Genomic DNA, 15,393 nt, shown 5'->3' on the forward strand with positions numbered 1-15,393 from the left:
TGTGATCTCTGTCAAATAAATAAATAAAATATTTTTTAAAAATAAAATAAAATAAATCTCCTTAGGGTTTAAAATTCTTACCCCAGGGGCGCCTGGGTGGCTCAGTGGGTTAAGCCTCTGCCTTCAGCTCAGGTCATGATCTGAGGGTCCTGGGATCGAGCCCCGCATCAGGCTGTCTGCTCAGCAGGGAGCCTGCTTCCCCCCCCCCCCGTCTCTGCCTGCCTCTCTGCCTACTTGTGATCTCTATCTGTCAAAAAAAATGAATAAAATATCTTTAAAAAAATAAATAAATAAAATAAAATTCTTACCCCAAAGGGAAAACAGCTATGTCAAGCCACATGGTTTTGGGGGTTACCTTCCCAAAGAAATGTAGGCAATGTTGGGGGTTATCACCTTCAGTTGACTTAAGTGTCAAAGCTGCAGATGTTTGGGGCAATTTTTCTCAGCATATTGAGCCACTGTAATAATTTCTATTTCATGAACTGCAAAACTTAGAGAAGAGAGCAATGATGACCTACCCACATCCCTAGCTTTATGACCTATCCTCATCTAATTTTCAAGACAAGTTGGACTTGGTAATTCCCTCCCAGATGATTATACTGCTAATTTGACTATGTATTTCCTTGACTCTTGAAATAATTAAATAATTTCCATCCTGTTTCAGAGACAGTTTCCTTCCTTTCATAATCACCTATTTGATAGCACCACACAGCTCTTACAAATATTGAAATGGTATCCAACTGCATGCTTAATACTGCTCATGGCTTTGTTTGATAGTTTGGTCACAACTTCCATGGTCATCCTCCTGATGACTAAGAGCCCTTTGTAATTAGCCCTTTGGTTCTGATACAAGCAAGCAGCCAGAGTGGTGTGGCTCAACATAGCATGGATAGCATCTTACTAAGAAGCAGATCAGGAGGCAACATAAAGTCAAGTCTTTATAGAGAAAGGACCAGAACAAGAAAAAAGACCAGCCTAGAATGGAGCATTAACATCAAATCAGCCTGTGATCAGGTGCACATGCCAGGTTCTGTGGATACAGCAGTAAACCTGGCAGAGATATCCTCAAGGTCACAGAGAAGGCAAAACTGTGCATTGCTATCACATATGCCCTGCCGTGGAGAACAGGAAGTACTTCCATGGTCACAGTTAACAGTTTGGCAAAGGGCATAAAACTGTATCTAATACGTTATTCATTCTGAAGTATTCACTCATTCATCATTTTCAACACTGCACTGAGAAACTACTATAGACCCAACACACACCAAATAGTCCCCACTGAAATGTGCAGTCATTATCCTGGTTCCAGAAGAAGACAGCTTAGTTCGTCTCTTTTAAAAAGGGGAGGACAGGGACACCTGGGTGGCTCAGTCGGTTAAGCAGCTGCCTTCGGCTCAGGTCATGGTCCCAGCGTCCTGGGATGGAGTCCCACATCGGGCTCCTTGCTCCATGGGAAGCCTGCTTCTCCCTCTGCCTCTGCCTGCCACTCTGTCTGCCTGTGTTCGCTCTCGCTCGCTCTCTCTCTGACAAATAAATAAATAAAATCTTTTAACTAAATAAATAAATAAAAAGGGGAGGACACATCACTTTATAATTTGGCTTCTTTGAAAATTAGCACTGACATTATGCGATGGGCCCTAAATTTGATTAAATTATGATTTTCATTAGATGTTGGATTTGTTTGTTTATATTTGACATTTTAATAATGTTTACATGCCAGATAACTTTATATAATTTAATTTATAAATGGCTATACATCACCACAACCTTCTAACATTTTTAGTGTATTTGTCAATTAAGAAATTAGCAAAAAAGAAAAAAAGAAATTAGCAAGAAGTATGGTTCTCTATAGAGAAGGAAAACTTCAGCACAAGCAATGATTTATATTACTAACTTGTAATTGAATATACACTATATTTTTGAGGCTTCATTTTATAACTCTGATTTTTGTCATAAATGAACTAAAGAGTGATAAGGACGTGACAATTTGGCTTTTTGGTATAGGTGAAAATAGGCTGTCCCTGTTTGATAAACAAAGGCAGTATAGACAAAACCAAATGTGCCTATTAAGGACTCAGAATTTTCCTTCTGCAGCCCCATTACACTTCCTAAAAATAACCCCCTCAAGGGGTTCCTGGCTGGCTCAGTCTAGAGATGTGACTCTTGATCTCAGGGTCTTGATCTTAAATAAACTCCTCAAGTTACCAGTCCTTTTTATAGTGTAACTATTCCTAACATATTTGCTAAGTCTTTCCTCATGCATAAATAACAGCAGTTTATGTGTATTTTTACAGGGGATTAATTAAGATCACATGTGACAAGATCTTTAAAAAATTTACTTTTTTAATTTTTTTTAAATTTTTTTTTCAACAATAGTCAGACTCTTTCTGCATCTTCAAGTTCCCACAGAGATATTCTCCAATTCGTCACGTGTAGCAGGTATGGGAAATCAGTTCAAGTAAGACTAAACTGGAGGTTGTTTATAAAAAGATGGATGGGGAGCTATGTCAGGAATAAATGCTTGGCAGTAAATGAGCCTGTACACATCCCTGCGTGTTTACAACCCAAAGTTCACAGACAAAATCCTCTCAGTTGTTATTCAGATTACTACTGTATTTTAATATCCACGGAAGAAAGGAAAAGCCAAAGGTGGAAGAGGAGAAAATGTGGGACCACACTAACCAGTAAGGTTCTCCAAACCTACCTCGGAGGGCATCTAGTTAGAATCCTCACAAAAGTAAAAGCAAATATGGCCAATTTTTTAGAACCCTGGCAGAATATCTGACCAGATTTAGAGAAAGGAGCAATAAATCAAAAAAACTTCTTGAAAGAAGAAAGCTTTTGAGAAAAGACTTCTTAAGATTTCATTTTTAAGTAACCTTTACCCTGAAACATGGGGCTCAAACTCAACAACTGCACTGCCAACTGAGCAAGCAAGGCACCTCAAGAGTTTTTTTTTTAATAAGCCACTTAGATAAAAGAGAAGACTCTTTATTTCCTATAGTAGCTATGGGTAGGAGTAAAAACAAGGAAAATGAAGGCTCTTTTACAGATGCAACTGAAATCTATAAATACAAATAAGCCAATTTTAAAGTTAAAATAATTTAAAGTGATTGCTTCACTCATGATTATCTTGCCATCGTCCAGATAAAACGTAACTGTCTATACAGTATTTTAGTCTATTTATCTCTAGAGTATCATTCACTATATATCCATATAATGTCCACACGAGACTCATTTATCTATATTTTGTACTGCTTTCGTGTTTTCCAAAGACTGACTTTGACTCTTGAGGAAATACAATAAGCAGATTTCTCCTCGGGTGAGCACTATAAAGGTCCTGTTGCCTGTGTGGACTTAGCGCAGTTTCCCAAAAGTTCATTAACTTAATTCCCATAAAGCTGATTATGGGAAGAATCTGGCTTAACATTTACTGAGTTCCCACAATGAATGAGACTGGCTTCTTCTAGTAAACGTCAAAAAAAAAAAAAAGAAAAGAAAAGAAAAGAAAAAGAAAGATCTGTGCTGAACAATGTCACAGTTTGAGACAAATGAAACTGTTTCGGTAAGACTGTACTTATATGTCCCACACTGCACCTAAAACACACACACAAAATAGGACAGAAGACGTTTTATTTTGCAAATGTCTAACGTTTCCAGCAGTTTCCCCTGCAGATCCGTTTTTACACTTGCTAGGTCAAGAACAGACAGGGGAACTCTTTGACACCTGCATGTCTATGCAGCACACATTTTATATGGAATAAAGTAACATGGCCACTGGTTATACAGCATGTAAGTTAAGCTCAACATGTGTGAAAGAGTGAACCCAGGTCAGGGCCGGGGGGTGGGGGGGAGGCCTGGATGGCTCAGTGGGTTAAGTGTCTGACTCTTGGTTTTGGATCAGGTTATGATCTCAGGTTCATGGGACCAAGCCCTGAGTCAGGCTCTGACTAAGGGGCTTTTGTCTGTTAACTTTGGGTTATAAATAAATAAACTTTTTTTTTTTTTTTTAGTAAATCCAAGTCAAGAAACTAAATAATTCATTTCAAGATATGCAACAGCACTGCCTGAAAGTGTGACCAGCAGAGAAAATAAAATAGCATATACATACTGGGTATTCAGTAAATATTCTCCAAATTAAATTAAAAATATTAGCTACACTGACAAAAGCCTACATTCTCTTTTCATCTTGGAAAGTTGCCTTTATCCTGGAATGCCATTTTTAAAACTATCCCTTGGCTAGAAAAGGAAAAAGAAGAAAGGTATTCAGAATTTTGGTCAGGGAGGTGACAGCCTAACATTTATATAGAACTTTTCCTATCCTGAACTCATGGTCAAGCTTACGATTTGTGCAAGCTGTTGAGCTGAGCTCTAGAAACAAAATATTTTGTGGGGGGAAAAAATGGACAATGGCAATGAATGGCAGCTGTGTAGTAAAGAGAAGATTTTCTAGTTTTGAATAATTTAATGTAGTAAGAGAAAATGGGTATTCCAATCAGACAGCATCATTCTGGGATGTGAACATCTGAGTGTTTGCCTGCATATGCAAATACATGAGATAATTGTTGTTTTTCTCAATTCCCTGAACACACATAATCACAGCAAAGCATGCTTTTAGGAACCTGAATTTAAGTTAAAGGTTATATTTAGTCTCATTTTTAAAAATGAGTGATCTGCATCCATTTTTTAGTCTTCGTTTGAAAGCAAATGTCTTAAAAATGAAAGGTATTATTGTTGTTATTAGGACAGAACTATAATGTTCAGCAGTGACTTTAGAGTAAACAGATTTCTATTTAACAAAACACACAGAAGGGGCGCCTGGGTGCCTCAGTGAGTTAAGCGTCTGCCTTCAGCTCAGGTCATGATCTCAGGATGCTGGAATGGAGCCCCGCATCCTGCGGGCTCTCTCCTCAGCAGGGAGCCTGCTTCCCCCAGCCCCCTCGCCCCCCCCCACCCCCGCCCTGCCTGCCTCTCTGACTACTTGTGGTATCTGTGTCAAACAAATAAATAAAATCTTTTAACACACACACACACACAGAGAATATTTACTTGCAGTGGGGAATTGCTGCTGAGTTTATTATAATTCATTCATTTCTCATTTAAGAGTCAGCTCCACAACACTCTACGCGAGCCACCTTATCCTTCAAGGATTACTGTTTGAAGACATTTAAATATGTAGGTAATCATCTGAAAATAATAAAAGGCAGTGTAACACAGACTGGATCTTCTCTGAAGCCACATTTCATCAGAAAGATCTGGCTGCTGGATTGCCTGCAAAACACAATATCTTGAATTTTGAAAGAGAAACCTTCAGAGGAGTGGACCAGCAACAATTCCAGTAATTAACAGGAAGGGAAGGGAAGAGTAAATTTCAATGTATTTCGAATTTGAGCTCTTGTGGCCCATCAGCTGGCTTTCAGATAAACCTCCTCCTCTAGAGCATTTTCAGGGGCATGATTTGAATGCCATTTCACGAGGGAAGGGAAAAGTAAAACCTGGGATGTATGCCTCTGACATTCAAAAGAGCACACACAGCTCTTAGTACACAACACTCAAGGGTTCATGGTTTAAAGGTCAAAAATTTTACTAAGTACATTCTTACTGGTTATCTTTAGAACTTTAACTTAATGCTTAAAAATCCAACTAATTTTTAAAATGTCTCAGGAGGAAGAGTCCGGTTATAGCAGACAACAAATGTAGCAAGCTATCAATGATATTTGGGCAGATTTCTCTCCATTATGCAAAACTAGATGCATCACAATATAATAGAAGTATATACATAAGAAAAATACCAGTTCTATCCTCTTGTTATCATACCTCTGGTCTGCTAACTGGCATAAAATCAACATTGCTGGGGCACCTGGGTGGCTCAGTGGGTTAAGCCGCTGCCTTCGGCTCAGGTCATGATCTCAGGGTCCTGGGATCGAGCCCCGAATCAGGCTGTCTGCTCAGCAGGGAGCCTGCTTCCTCCTCTCTCTCTTTCTCTGCCTGCCTCTCTGCCTACTTGTGATCTCTCTCTGTCAAATAAATAAATAAATAATCTTAAAAAAAAAAAATCAACATTGCTCTTCAATACAGCTTTGTTTTGTGATGCATATTTTTGGCATTTTTGAGAAACTTCATTTATTCCACAAACATTCCTTGAGTGGTCACTATGTCCTACACAGAGTACTGAACGTTTGGGATAAATACCACCCCCGACCACAAAAAGCTCACAGTCTACCGGGGAGCACTCGGACCAACACCGGGAAAGACCTTAATGGAGGTAATAGTAATTGTTGACACATGCTGAACTAAGGACCTTATATTTACTACTTCACTTAATCATTACATTATCGTCATTTCATAGGTGAAAAATTTAGGACCTACAGAGCAGTAATTAATTCGCAATTAAAAATTGGAAGAGACAGGGTTTGAACAAAAGCCCCCTGACATTGATGGATACAGTGGAGACCTTTATGTGACAGCTCATCAAAGAACTCTGGAAAACAAAGAAATGGGAGTAAGAAAATTGGGGAGGGGTGAAGAAGGAGGTTTTGAAGAGCTTTCACTTACACTGAGGCTGTGAAAGAATAAAGTATTCAGGACCTGAGCAGTTTCTTTACAAATTTTTTTGGAAAAATAAGTTAGTTTGCCAAAGTAAATCTTCGAATTGCCCTGGATTTATTTAGCTCCGTGAAGAAACAACCATAGAGATGTTCTCAAACACCGATGAACATGTTCACTGTTCCTACTGAATGAAGCAAATTAAGATGTAGAACTGAAGAGAAGCAGGAACACCTCGTGTTTTAAAAATCGAGAGAAAGCAAACATTTGTGAACAAGAAACAGTGATATGGGAGAAGAGGTCCTTTGGGGCCGTTGGTTGGAACAGGCGAGCCTCTGCAGCTCTCATGTGAGGACACAGACAAGGAAGCCCCCTCCAAGTGGGCAAAGTCAATGGAGCACATTTTCCAGATTGATTGAAAGTGCAGAAAATTTTTTAACAAATTAGCCCATCTTCTTAGTAACTAGAAGCGAGCAACTTCATGGAATTATTTTTTGTAGACTATACGGTTTCAGCCCCACCACAATCCTGGGAGGTGGGAGTTTTTAAGTATTCCTATTTTATAGATAAGAAGCGCAGGTAAACAAGTTAAAAGTGTAAAACTACTTACGAATAAAGTAACTGGGATGCACTTGGTACTTTAATCTTTCCTATCAAAATGATCTATCCTATGCCTGATTGCCTCAGGATCATGTTCTCAATTCAAAAAGCATATCTTCAAGATTTTACACAAATCGCTATGCTAGCTGTTTACTGGGGCGGGGGAGGGGGGAGAGGGAAACCATATGCTCTCCACCCGCCCCCCCAGGAACTCCTTGTATGAGACTCTCTGCTACAGAATTGCCCAAGTAATCCTGCATAATACATTAATGAATGATAATATGCTAATGCTCTTTTTCTCAAACAAAATACTAGTTCCAAAATAAGTTTTTTGGAAAATAAAGGGGAGTTCCATGGGGAAAAAAGATTGGGAAATACTGTATATATGTATTATACTGTGTATATATAATACTATATCTAACTTGGAGATTTAAAATATACGTTTGCTTATTTAAGGACTCTGAGAAGGTATGTAACAAACAAGCCTATTTATTTTCATTTACCTAATATTTCTCAAGTCAAGCTGAACTAATGTTCCAATGAATATACTTTGGGAAAGACTGGGTTATATGTCACTCCTTATAAGAGTTATTTTTGTATTTGTCAAAAATATCTTGGAGCGCCTGGGTGGCTCAGTGGGTTAAGCCTCTGCCTTCGGCTCAGGTCATGATCTCAGGGTCTTGGGATCAAGCCCCACATCCGGCTCCAGCCCCGAGCCCCACATCGGGCTCCCTCGTCAGCAGGGAGCCTGTTTCCCCCTCTCCTTCTGTCTGCCTCTCTGCCTACTTGTGATCTCTGTCTGTCAAATAAATAAATAAAATCTTTAAAAAAAAATCTTTCCCCCAAAAAAAAATCTTTCCCAAAAAAAAAAATCTTTCCCAAAGGAAGTGACTGCAAAGGTGGGGATTTCACCCCCATGCTATGCCAATAAAGGAGATGATGGTTGGCAGATGATTCCTTTGCCATCTCTCAAATCGGTTTCCATAGAAAGCTGGTACTTTGCCTAAGCACAGGATATAATGTTAGAGGCCAGTCCCATTTCCTCTCTTCCAAAAGCCAATCACAAGTCAATCAAATACACAATTTCTGGCAAGAACTACAATGACTCACTCAGGTCTAAAAATAACTCTTGACCATATGTGGTACACATCTAGATCCTTCTCCAGAATCTAACATCTATGTTCACCAACTGTAAGGTCTTACTCAGTTATAAGCATTTCCCACTAATATATAACATACTAATCTGGTATGAAAAAGGTCATACAAAATAATCAAAATCTCTACTTTTTTTTTATTTGTGTAGAAATTCTGCCAACGTTAAATGTTCCATCACAATATTTGGCAAATACGTACTGACATTCATACACTTTAAATTTTAACAGATTTTGGAAGGAATAGGTCCAAAATAATCATTCCAACCTTTGAAAGAGAAAAATCTATACTCTAAAGAATGTTTCTAAGATAGCATTTTAGCTATAAATCAGATTTGCCTCCCAAGAGCAATCTTAAACTACATGTAAAAGAATTCATGTTTTAAATAAACTGATCTTAACTCCTGTTTAATTCTGGGAAGAGTGGTCGGGGAAAACAGATTCCATTGTTTAGACATAAATTAATAAAGGTTTCTTTTACGAGTACTGCAATGATGGATATGCATTCCAGAGAGATTATGTTTGGGTTTGAGAACTTGAATCCTTAGATACAGAAATATCTTTAAAGTATAAGATATAAGCAAACAGGAAGAAAAATAACAACACGATGAGTCTTGGCACGTATCATATGTAAGAGAACTCATCTGAGCATCTAGAGTCAGCCAACAGCACAGTTCGACAGAGACCCAGTCTTGGCCCAGCCTTCATCCTATTCCTGCATCTGGGATCCAGACTAACGGAGTGTGAGTAGATGAGACTGGTTCCAAGACCACGTGTGGCTCTTCTAACTGAAGATGGAGGCCACCCTCAACCCTCCTGTCACCCAGCTTTGCAGATCTCGAAGTCATACAAAGTAATAACGGAGACCCAACATTCAGCGAGCCCGGAATCAAGTCACTTCTTGCGGTGCCATAACAGAATAGGCACGGTATTTCCTTGCTGATCAATTCAAAACGGAATTTTCTTTCCCTTGGGGTGAATTCAAATGTAGATTATCTGACAGAATGAATCATTTTCAGTAGATGAGTTTCAGCTCAGACCACAGCCAAGTACCACGCAAGTATCATGGTCACTTCTTTCCACTCAGGAAGAGAGCTGGGGGTGTGAATTAATACCTTGCATCCCTAACCTGTTAACTTAACCAAGTAAACCTCTCACTTGCCAGGAAAGTATTATGGATAGAGGTTTCGTTTTGGGAGAGCTCTTTGATTATACTAACTAAATACTAAGACATTAGTACCTTTTTTTAAAGCCCAGAAAAAGAACTTTTTTATGAAGAGTTTATTTATTTGTTTATTTGAAAGAACCAAGAGTGAGGGAGCACAACATGGGGGAGGGAGCAAGGTGGAGAGTACAGGGAGAGGGAGAAGCAAGGAGCGCAAGGCAGGGCTGGATCTCAGGACCCGGGGATCCTGACCTGAGTTGAAGACAGGCGCTTAACCAACTGAGCCACCCAGACACCCCCAGTAAAAGAATTTTTGATTAAGAAAACTAATAAAGGGGCGCCTCGGTGGCTCAGTGGTTTAAGCCGCTGCCTTCGGCTCAGGTCACGATCTCAGGATCCTAGGATCGGGTCCCGCATCGGGCTCTCTGCTCGGCAGGGAGCCTGCTTCCCTCTCTCTCTCTCTGCCTGCCTCTCCATCTACTTGTGATTTCTCTCTGTCAAATAAATAAATAAAATATTAAAAAAAAAGAAAACTAATAAACTTGACACCTCTCTCCTACTAGAAGGTAAAATGAATTTGGGCAAGTTGATCAAAGTTTTAATCAAGTAAATGATTTTGCTAAGGCCAGTATTATTTCCTACCAGCTTAATCAGAAATATTTCAAACAAATAAGCATAAAACAGATATTCACAAGGCGAGAAAAATAGTTAAAACACTACCCTTAGATGCAGGGACCTCTGTCAAAACATACATCTGTACAAGCGACACTCCACTGGTCAATTCCACTACACATATCCTGCCTTCTTGTCATCCAGTCTCCAATAACCGAACGTCCCCGGTGTACTATCTCCAGTCCTGCCACACTGCCCTTGCAGCCTTCATACTGCCCTTCCAACTCCGACTTCTCAGTTCCCCAGAGGGCAAGGACTAGCTTGTGCATCACTGCACAGCCTATAGAACTTGGCCACCTAGAGTGTGGGGTGCTCAAAAAAACACTGAGCGCATCCATCTCTACCTCAGAATAAGCGTAGACATTCTCTTTTCGTTTCTCAAAATATTTTACTCTACAAGGAATCTGAAAATCATTTAAGAATGATTTTTATATTTTTTATATTCTATATGGTTTTATATTTTCAAATAACTTTCCTAAAAAGTTAACTCATAGAGTACTATCAATCTTATATACTAATCAGACTTCCCTGTTTACTAGTGTTAGAAATAAAAGAACAGGCCCAGAGTGGAGTCGCTTAGGCTAACGTCCACATCACCAAACCGAGACTGAACTTACTTCCAGTTTTATCTGTCCCAGAGGTGGAATCTTATATGAGTCAATTAAGAGTCACCTGATCAACACTAGTTAGGGATTCTGCCTGATAGATCCCTGCCATCCCCTAAAGAAAGGTGAGCTTACAATAATCAGTTTGCTTTTTTGCCTAGTATAACTTCCTTGTTCCCACTCTCTTCTGCCTATTGAAGTCTTTCATTTTGTACAGCTCCTCAGAAGTCCTTTCTGTATGCTAGACTGGATGCTGACCCATTCATGAATCGGTGCATGCAACCAGTAAGATCTTTGAAATTTACTCAGTTGAATTTTGCTTGTTACCACTAGTTCCCTGAAAATTTCTAACGGATTTATCTCCTCTTATAAAGGGATGGAGAGAAAAATCACCCTTGTGGCTTTTTAGGGTTGGTTCATAACAGTTTATTTTTCCTTTTAAAAATACAATGGATAGGGACACCTGGGTGGCTCAGTTGGTTAAGCCAATGCCTTCAGCTCAGGTCATGATCCCAGCGTCCTGGGATCCAGTCCCACATCAGGCTCCTTGCTCGGCGGGGAGCCTGCTCCTCTCTCTGCCTCTGCCTACTACTCTGCCTGCTTATGACAAATAAATAAATAAATAAAATCTTTTTTTAAAAAATACAATGGATGGGGGCACGTGGCTGGCTCAGTAGTGTCTGCCTTCTGCTCAGGTCATGATCTTGGGGTCCTGGGATCAAGCCCCACATAGTGCTCCTTGCTCATCAGAAATTCTGCTTCTCCCTCTTCCTCGGTCTCTCTGCTCATGCTTTCTCTCGTTCTCTCTCTCTGTCTCAAATAAATTAAAAAAAAAAAAAAAACTTAAAAAAAAATAAAAATACAATGGTTAGGTGTGCCTGGCTGGCTCAGTCAGTGGAGCACGTAACTCTTGATCTTGAAATCGTAAGTTCAAGCCCCAAATTAGGCATGGAGCCTACTTAAAAATAATAATAAATAATAAAAATACAATGGATAGACACTTGTATTTTGTTAAGTAACCATGAATTTAAAGTTCCTTTCATTTAACAAGAACTATAAAACACATAATGTAAAACATTTGAGTTTACTTTTGCATGATGAATTAAATGGGGGGGAGGTGTCTTTATAAGGATTAAAACATTTTGCTTTAAAACACTGTTTTATTCAACTAGTGACGGATTTCATTTTTTTCATTATGTGTATTGATTGCCTGATTCAGGCCAGGTGCTGGAGGCACAGTCCCCCTTCATAGAGTTTGTAATCTAAAAAAGAAACCTGCAAATCTTAAAAGACTATTCATTCCAGGTATTGAAGTAAAAGAACTATTGTTTTCATCATCAGAAGCATATTGCATTCTAACAGTTATATCACTTTAGAATTGCATTTAACTTGAAACAAAACAACAAAAAAGTTAACATTAGCTTTCATATAATCTTAAAGAAACAGTGTAACACATTCTGAGGAACAATCTCTCATAGTAGAATAACAAAAGGTTCTAGGCAAGCAGGCAAGAGGAGAATCCCAAATACTTAGATTAACTTTACCTGTGCAGGATGTCATGGTTTTAGGGTATTTGAAATAATTGAAATGGAGTCATCACATTTTTAATTGTTCCTTATCTTCAGAGAACAGTATGAAACTAATCTTCAAACTTTTTAACTCTACATGCTGAGTCCTGCTAGACCCTCACTACATAAAATGTTTTCTAGATCTCATTTTAGGGTTTTGACAGCAAGATTATACCCTTTCCCTCATATTAGTTGAAGGTAAGAAAAGCTTCCTGTTTGAAGATTCATTATTGATCAAGCCCATACACTCAGCATTTTAAGACCAAAGTGTCTCTATTAATCACTTATTTTAATACTTTTCAGTTTGATTCCTAAATATCATTACAAAACTATTCTGGCCCTACCGTGAGAATTTTTTGCCTATTTTCTAGTTTCCTCTGTCATTAAAAAAAAAAAAAAAAAAAAATCAAGCATTCTATGCTAATGTTATTAGTCCAGATTATTTTAACATTACCTTTGCTATCAGAAGACCAGGACTTATATCATTTCAAGAGTTACATCATTTCTAAAGAACAGAAGCATAATGAAAAACAGCCCCAAGAACATTATTTAAATCCATTTATTAATACCAAATTAATCACATTTAACATAAATAAAACGTGCCTTACATATGCATAAGATGGCTATATAGAACATAAGCTGAAATAAAAACCTGGTCACAAACTACTCATCTCAACCGGCTAAAGCAGAGAAAATGGGGTATTCCTTTTTTCCTTAGGCCGTATGCAGTTTCAGAACAGCAATGCCTGTCAGAGGCCACTTGTCCACCCTGGAAGAAGCCCTGTGTGTCTGCACACACCACCTCCCAGTGATGCCAGTATCTCTCCCTCCTGGAACCCCCACAGCAGCGCGCCTCCCTAATACGCACATACAGGTAGGGATGGGTACGCAGAGCCTGCAGGACCCAATAAGCTTGTCCTCTGGAAAGGAGGAAACAAATGAAGGACTCTTCCTCGTTTCCTCTAAGTCCTTGATTTCTGCACGGTATCTTTCTGCTCTCGTCTGCAAGGAAGGTAGACCTCCTCTCGGAGGACTCTGAATCTTTCTCCGGTCTTTGATACAGCAAAGTGAGAGTGACCGCCCGGTTTTTGCTGGCGTGTGGATCTGCGTGCTCCACGCTCCTACCTCCAGCCCTCCTGCCTTCCCGGCCCAAGCTCACGGAGGGGTGAACTAAGGGCTGGGGGGAGGGGGAGGTGCAGGAAGGACCGCAGAGATGGGGAACCCCGCAACCCACAACGCTCTAGGTCAGGTTCACGACGTCTGCATCCCTCCCTCCACTTGCTGCCTTCCACCCCAGGCGCCCTTTCCCATGAGGCACCCGTGGGCCCACCTTTTTTTCCTCCCGCTCCCCACCGCCCCTCGTCCAAGCCTCTGCGGCCCTCCGAGACGCCCCGAGAGATGGCGGGGTGCAGCGCCCTTACCAGGCTCATGGACACCGGGGTTGTCGGACAGCTCGATGACCAGGAGCTCCCGGCCCTCGAAGCTACGCCCCACCGTGTAGATCCTGCTGATGGCGGTGCACTGCAGCCACACGGACACCAACGCCTCGCGCAGCTCGGGGTAACGGTGGTACTCGAAGGAGATGCCGTCCTCCTGCTGCAGCCGCCGGCGCCGCCTCATGCCCGCCGCGGGCGCCCCGGGCTCCTGGGCTCCGACGCCCAGCAGCCACCCGCAGGCGACCAGTGCCCCGCACAGCGCCAGCAGCGCCCGGCCTCCTTGCGCGGCCATCGCCCCGCGCCGCCGCTGCTCGTGCCTTCCTGCGCCCGCGGCTTCTTTTGTCTGGGCTCCCGGACTCTAGCGGGCCGGCGCGGTTGGGGGCGCCGAGTGCCGCAGGAAACTCCGCTTGCTTCACCTCTCGCGGGCCGACTGAGCGCCGCGCGCGGGGGCCACCCGGAGGACAGCGGCTAAGAGGCTGCGCGCTGGGCCGCAAGACTGGCCGCCCAGCCCAGGGGAGCTGCAGGACAAACCACTGCGAGGAGGGGGCCGGCGCGCGCGCGCGCGCGGGATTCGGGAGGGATCCGGGAGGGCGGCTTGCGTGCTTGGCTGGGAACCACGTCAAAAGCCAAATGGCGCCGGGGGCGACGCAGGTGAAGTGACAACTGAGGACTGCTGCGTCGGAGAACGTTGTTGTCATTGAGGGACCCGTGACACTGCGTGTGGAAAAATATTCTTGGATAGCTGGAGGGAGACTTTTAAAGAAACATCTGTTCTCAGCCAACCAGGGTTTCCATCTTGATACACAATAATTAGAGAATATTCCAGAAAAAAAAAAAAAAAGGAAGTATTGGCAGCCACTTGCCCTTTCCCTATGATGTATCTTTAATGACTTCATTGATAGTCCAAACAGAAACCCAAAAGTTGGATTTGCATTTATTGCAAGGTCTGGCTGGAAAACAGAAAACTGTGCACTTTGATTTGGAGGTTTAAGAGAATAAAAATGCATTCTATAATTTTGCAGATTCTGTCTTTAATTGTATTAAATGCCCGTTCCTGGATTCTTTCAGGGGGAAAAAAAAAAAAAAGCAAAAAGCGATTAGGCCTTCATTTGGCAGCGCCTGTGCCGACCCCATTCTGTAGCAACCCTCGGAAAAACAAAATACAACACTGAGTGTGCACCAGACAGAGGATTTAGTTTGAATTAAGATTAAGTGTTTCAGGAGAAGTTTATCTGGGTAGTTCTGGCTTAGAGTTTCTTATTAGATCGTAACCAGGGTATTGGCCAGGACCGCAGTCATCTGAATGCTTGATTGGGGCTGGAGCACCTTTTCCAAGAAAAATTTAAAAATAAAAAGATTACATTCTGTTATAGAAAGAAAACTCTGATCATGAGAGATAAGGGCTCATAACACTCCCAAAGTTATTGTAATCAGCTTTAAATGCCCAGCCTTAGTCAAGATATATATTCCTGGAGCAACTCTGAAACAGATGTTATTCTTAAAAGGTTGCCATTTGGATTTAAGTATAGTGCAAATATATAAATAAATAAATAATCCCCTGGACACTGTGAGGGTAATTTTTCATGTTAGACGTTTTTTCCTATCTTAACTTGCTCTTTCTCCACCTGTCTAGCAATGCATGCAGCTGAA

At 41.1% G+C, this 15,393-nt stretch overlaps 1 protein-coding gene across 1 annotated transcript in view; it reads right to left on the reverse strand.

Annotated features, from left to right (window-relative positions):
* The window catches only part of CPE (carboxypeptidase E), a 109,489-nt gene extending 95,255 nt beyond the window's left edge, over positions 1-14,234 (reverse strand). The window contains exon 1 of the mRNA XM_059374214.1: positions 13,729-14,234. Coding sequence (XP_059230197.1) covers positions 13,729-14,035 — 307 coding nt within the window. The 5' untranslated portion in view covers positions 14,036-14,234. The remainder of the gene's footprint in view (positions 1-13,728) is intronic.
* Positions 14,235-15,393: the final 1,159 nt, after the last annotated feature.

Source organism: Mustela nigripes, chromosome 1 (genome assembly GCF_022355385.1).
Source record: "Mustela nigripes isolate SB6536 chromosome 1, MUSNIG.SB6536, whole genome shotgun sequence".
Classification (NCBI taxonomy): Eukaryota; Metazoa; Chordata; class Mammalia; order Carnivora; family Mustelidae; genus Mustela; species Mustela nigripes.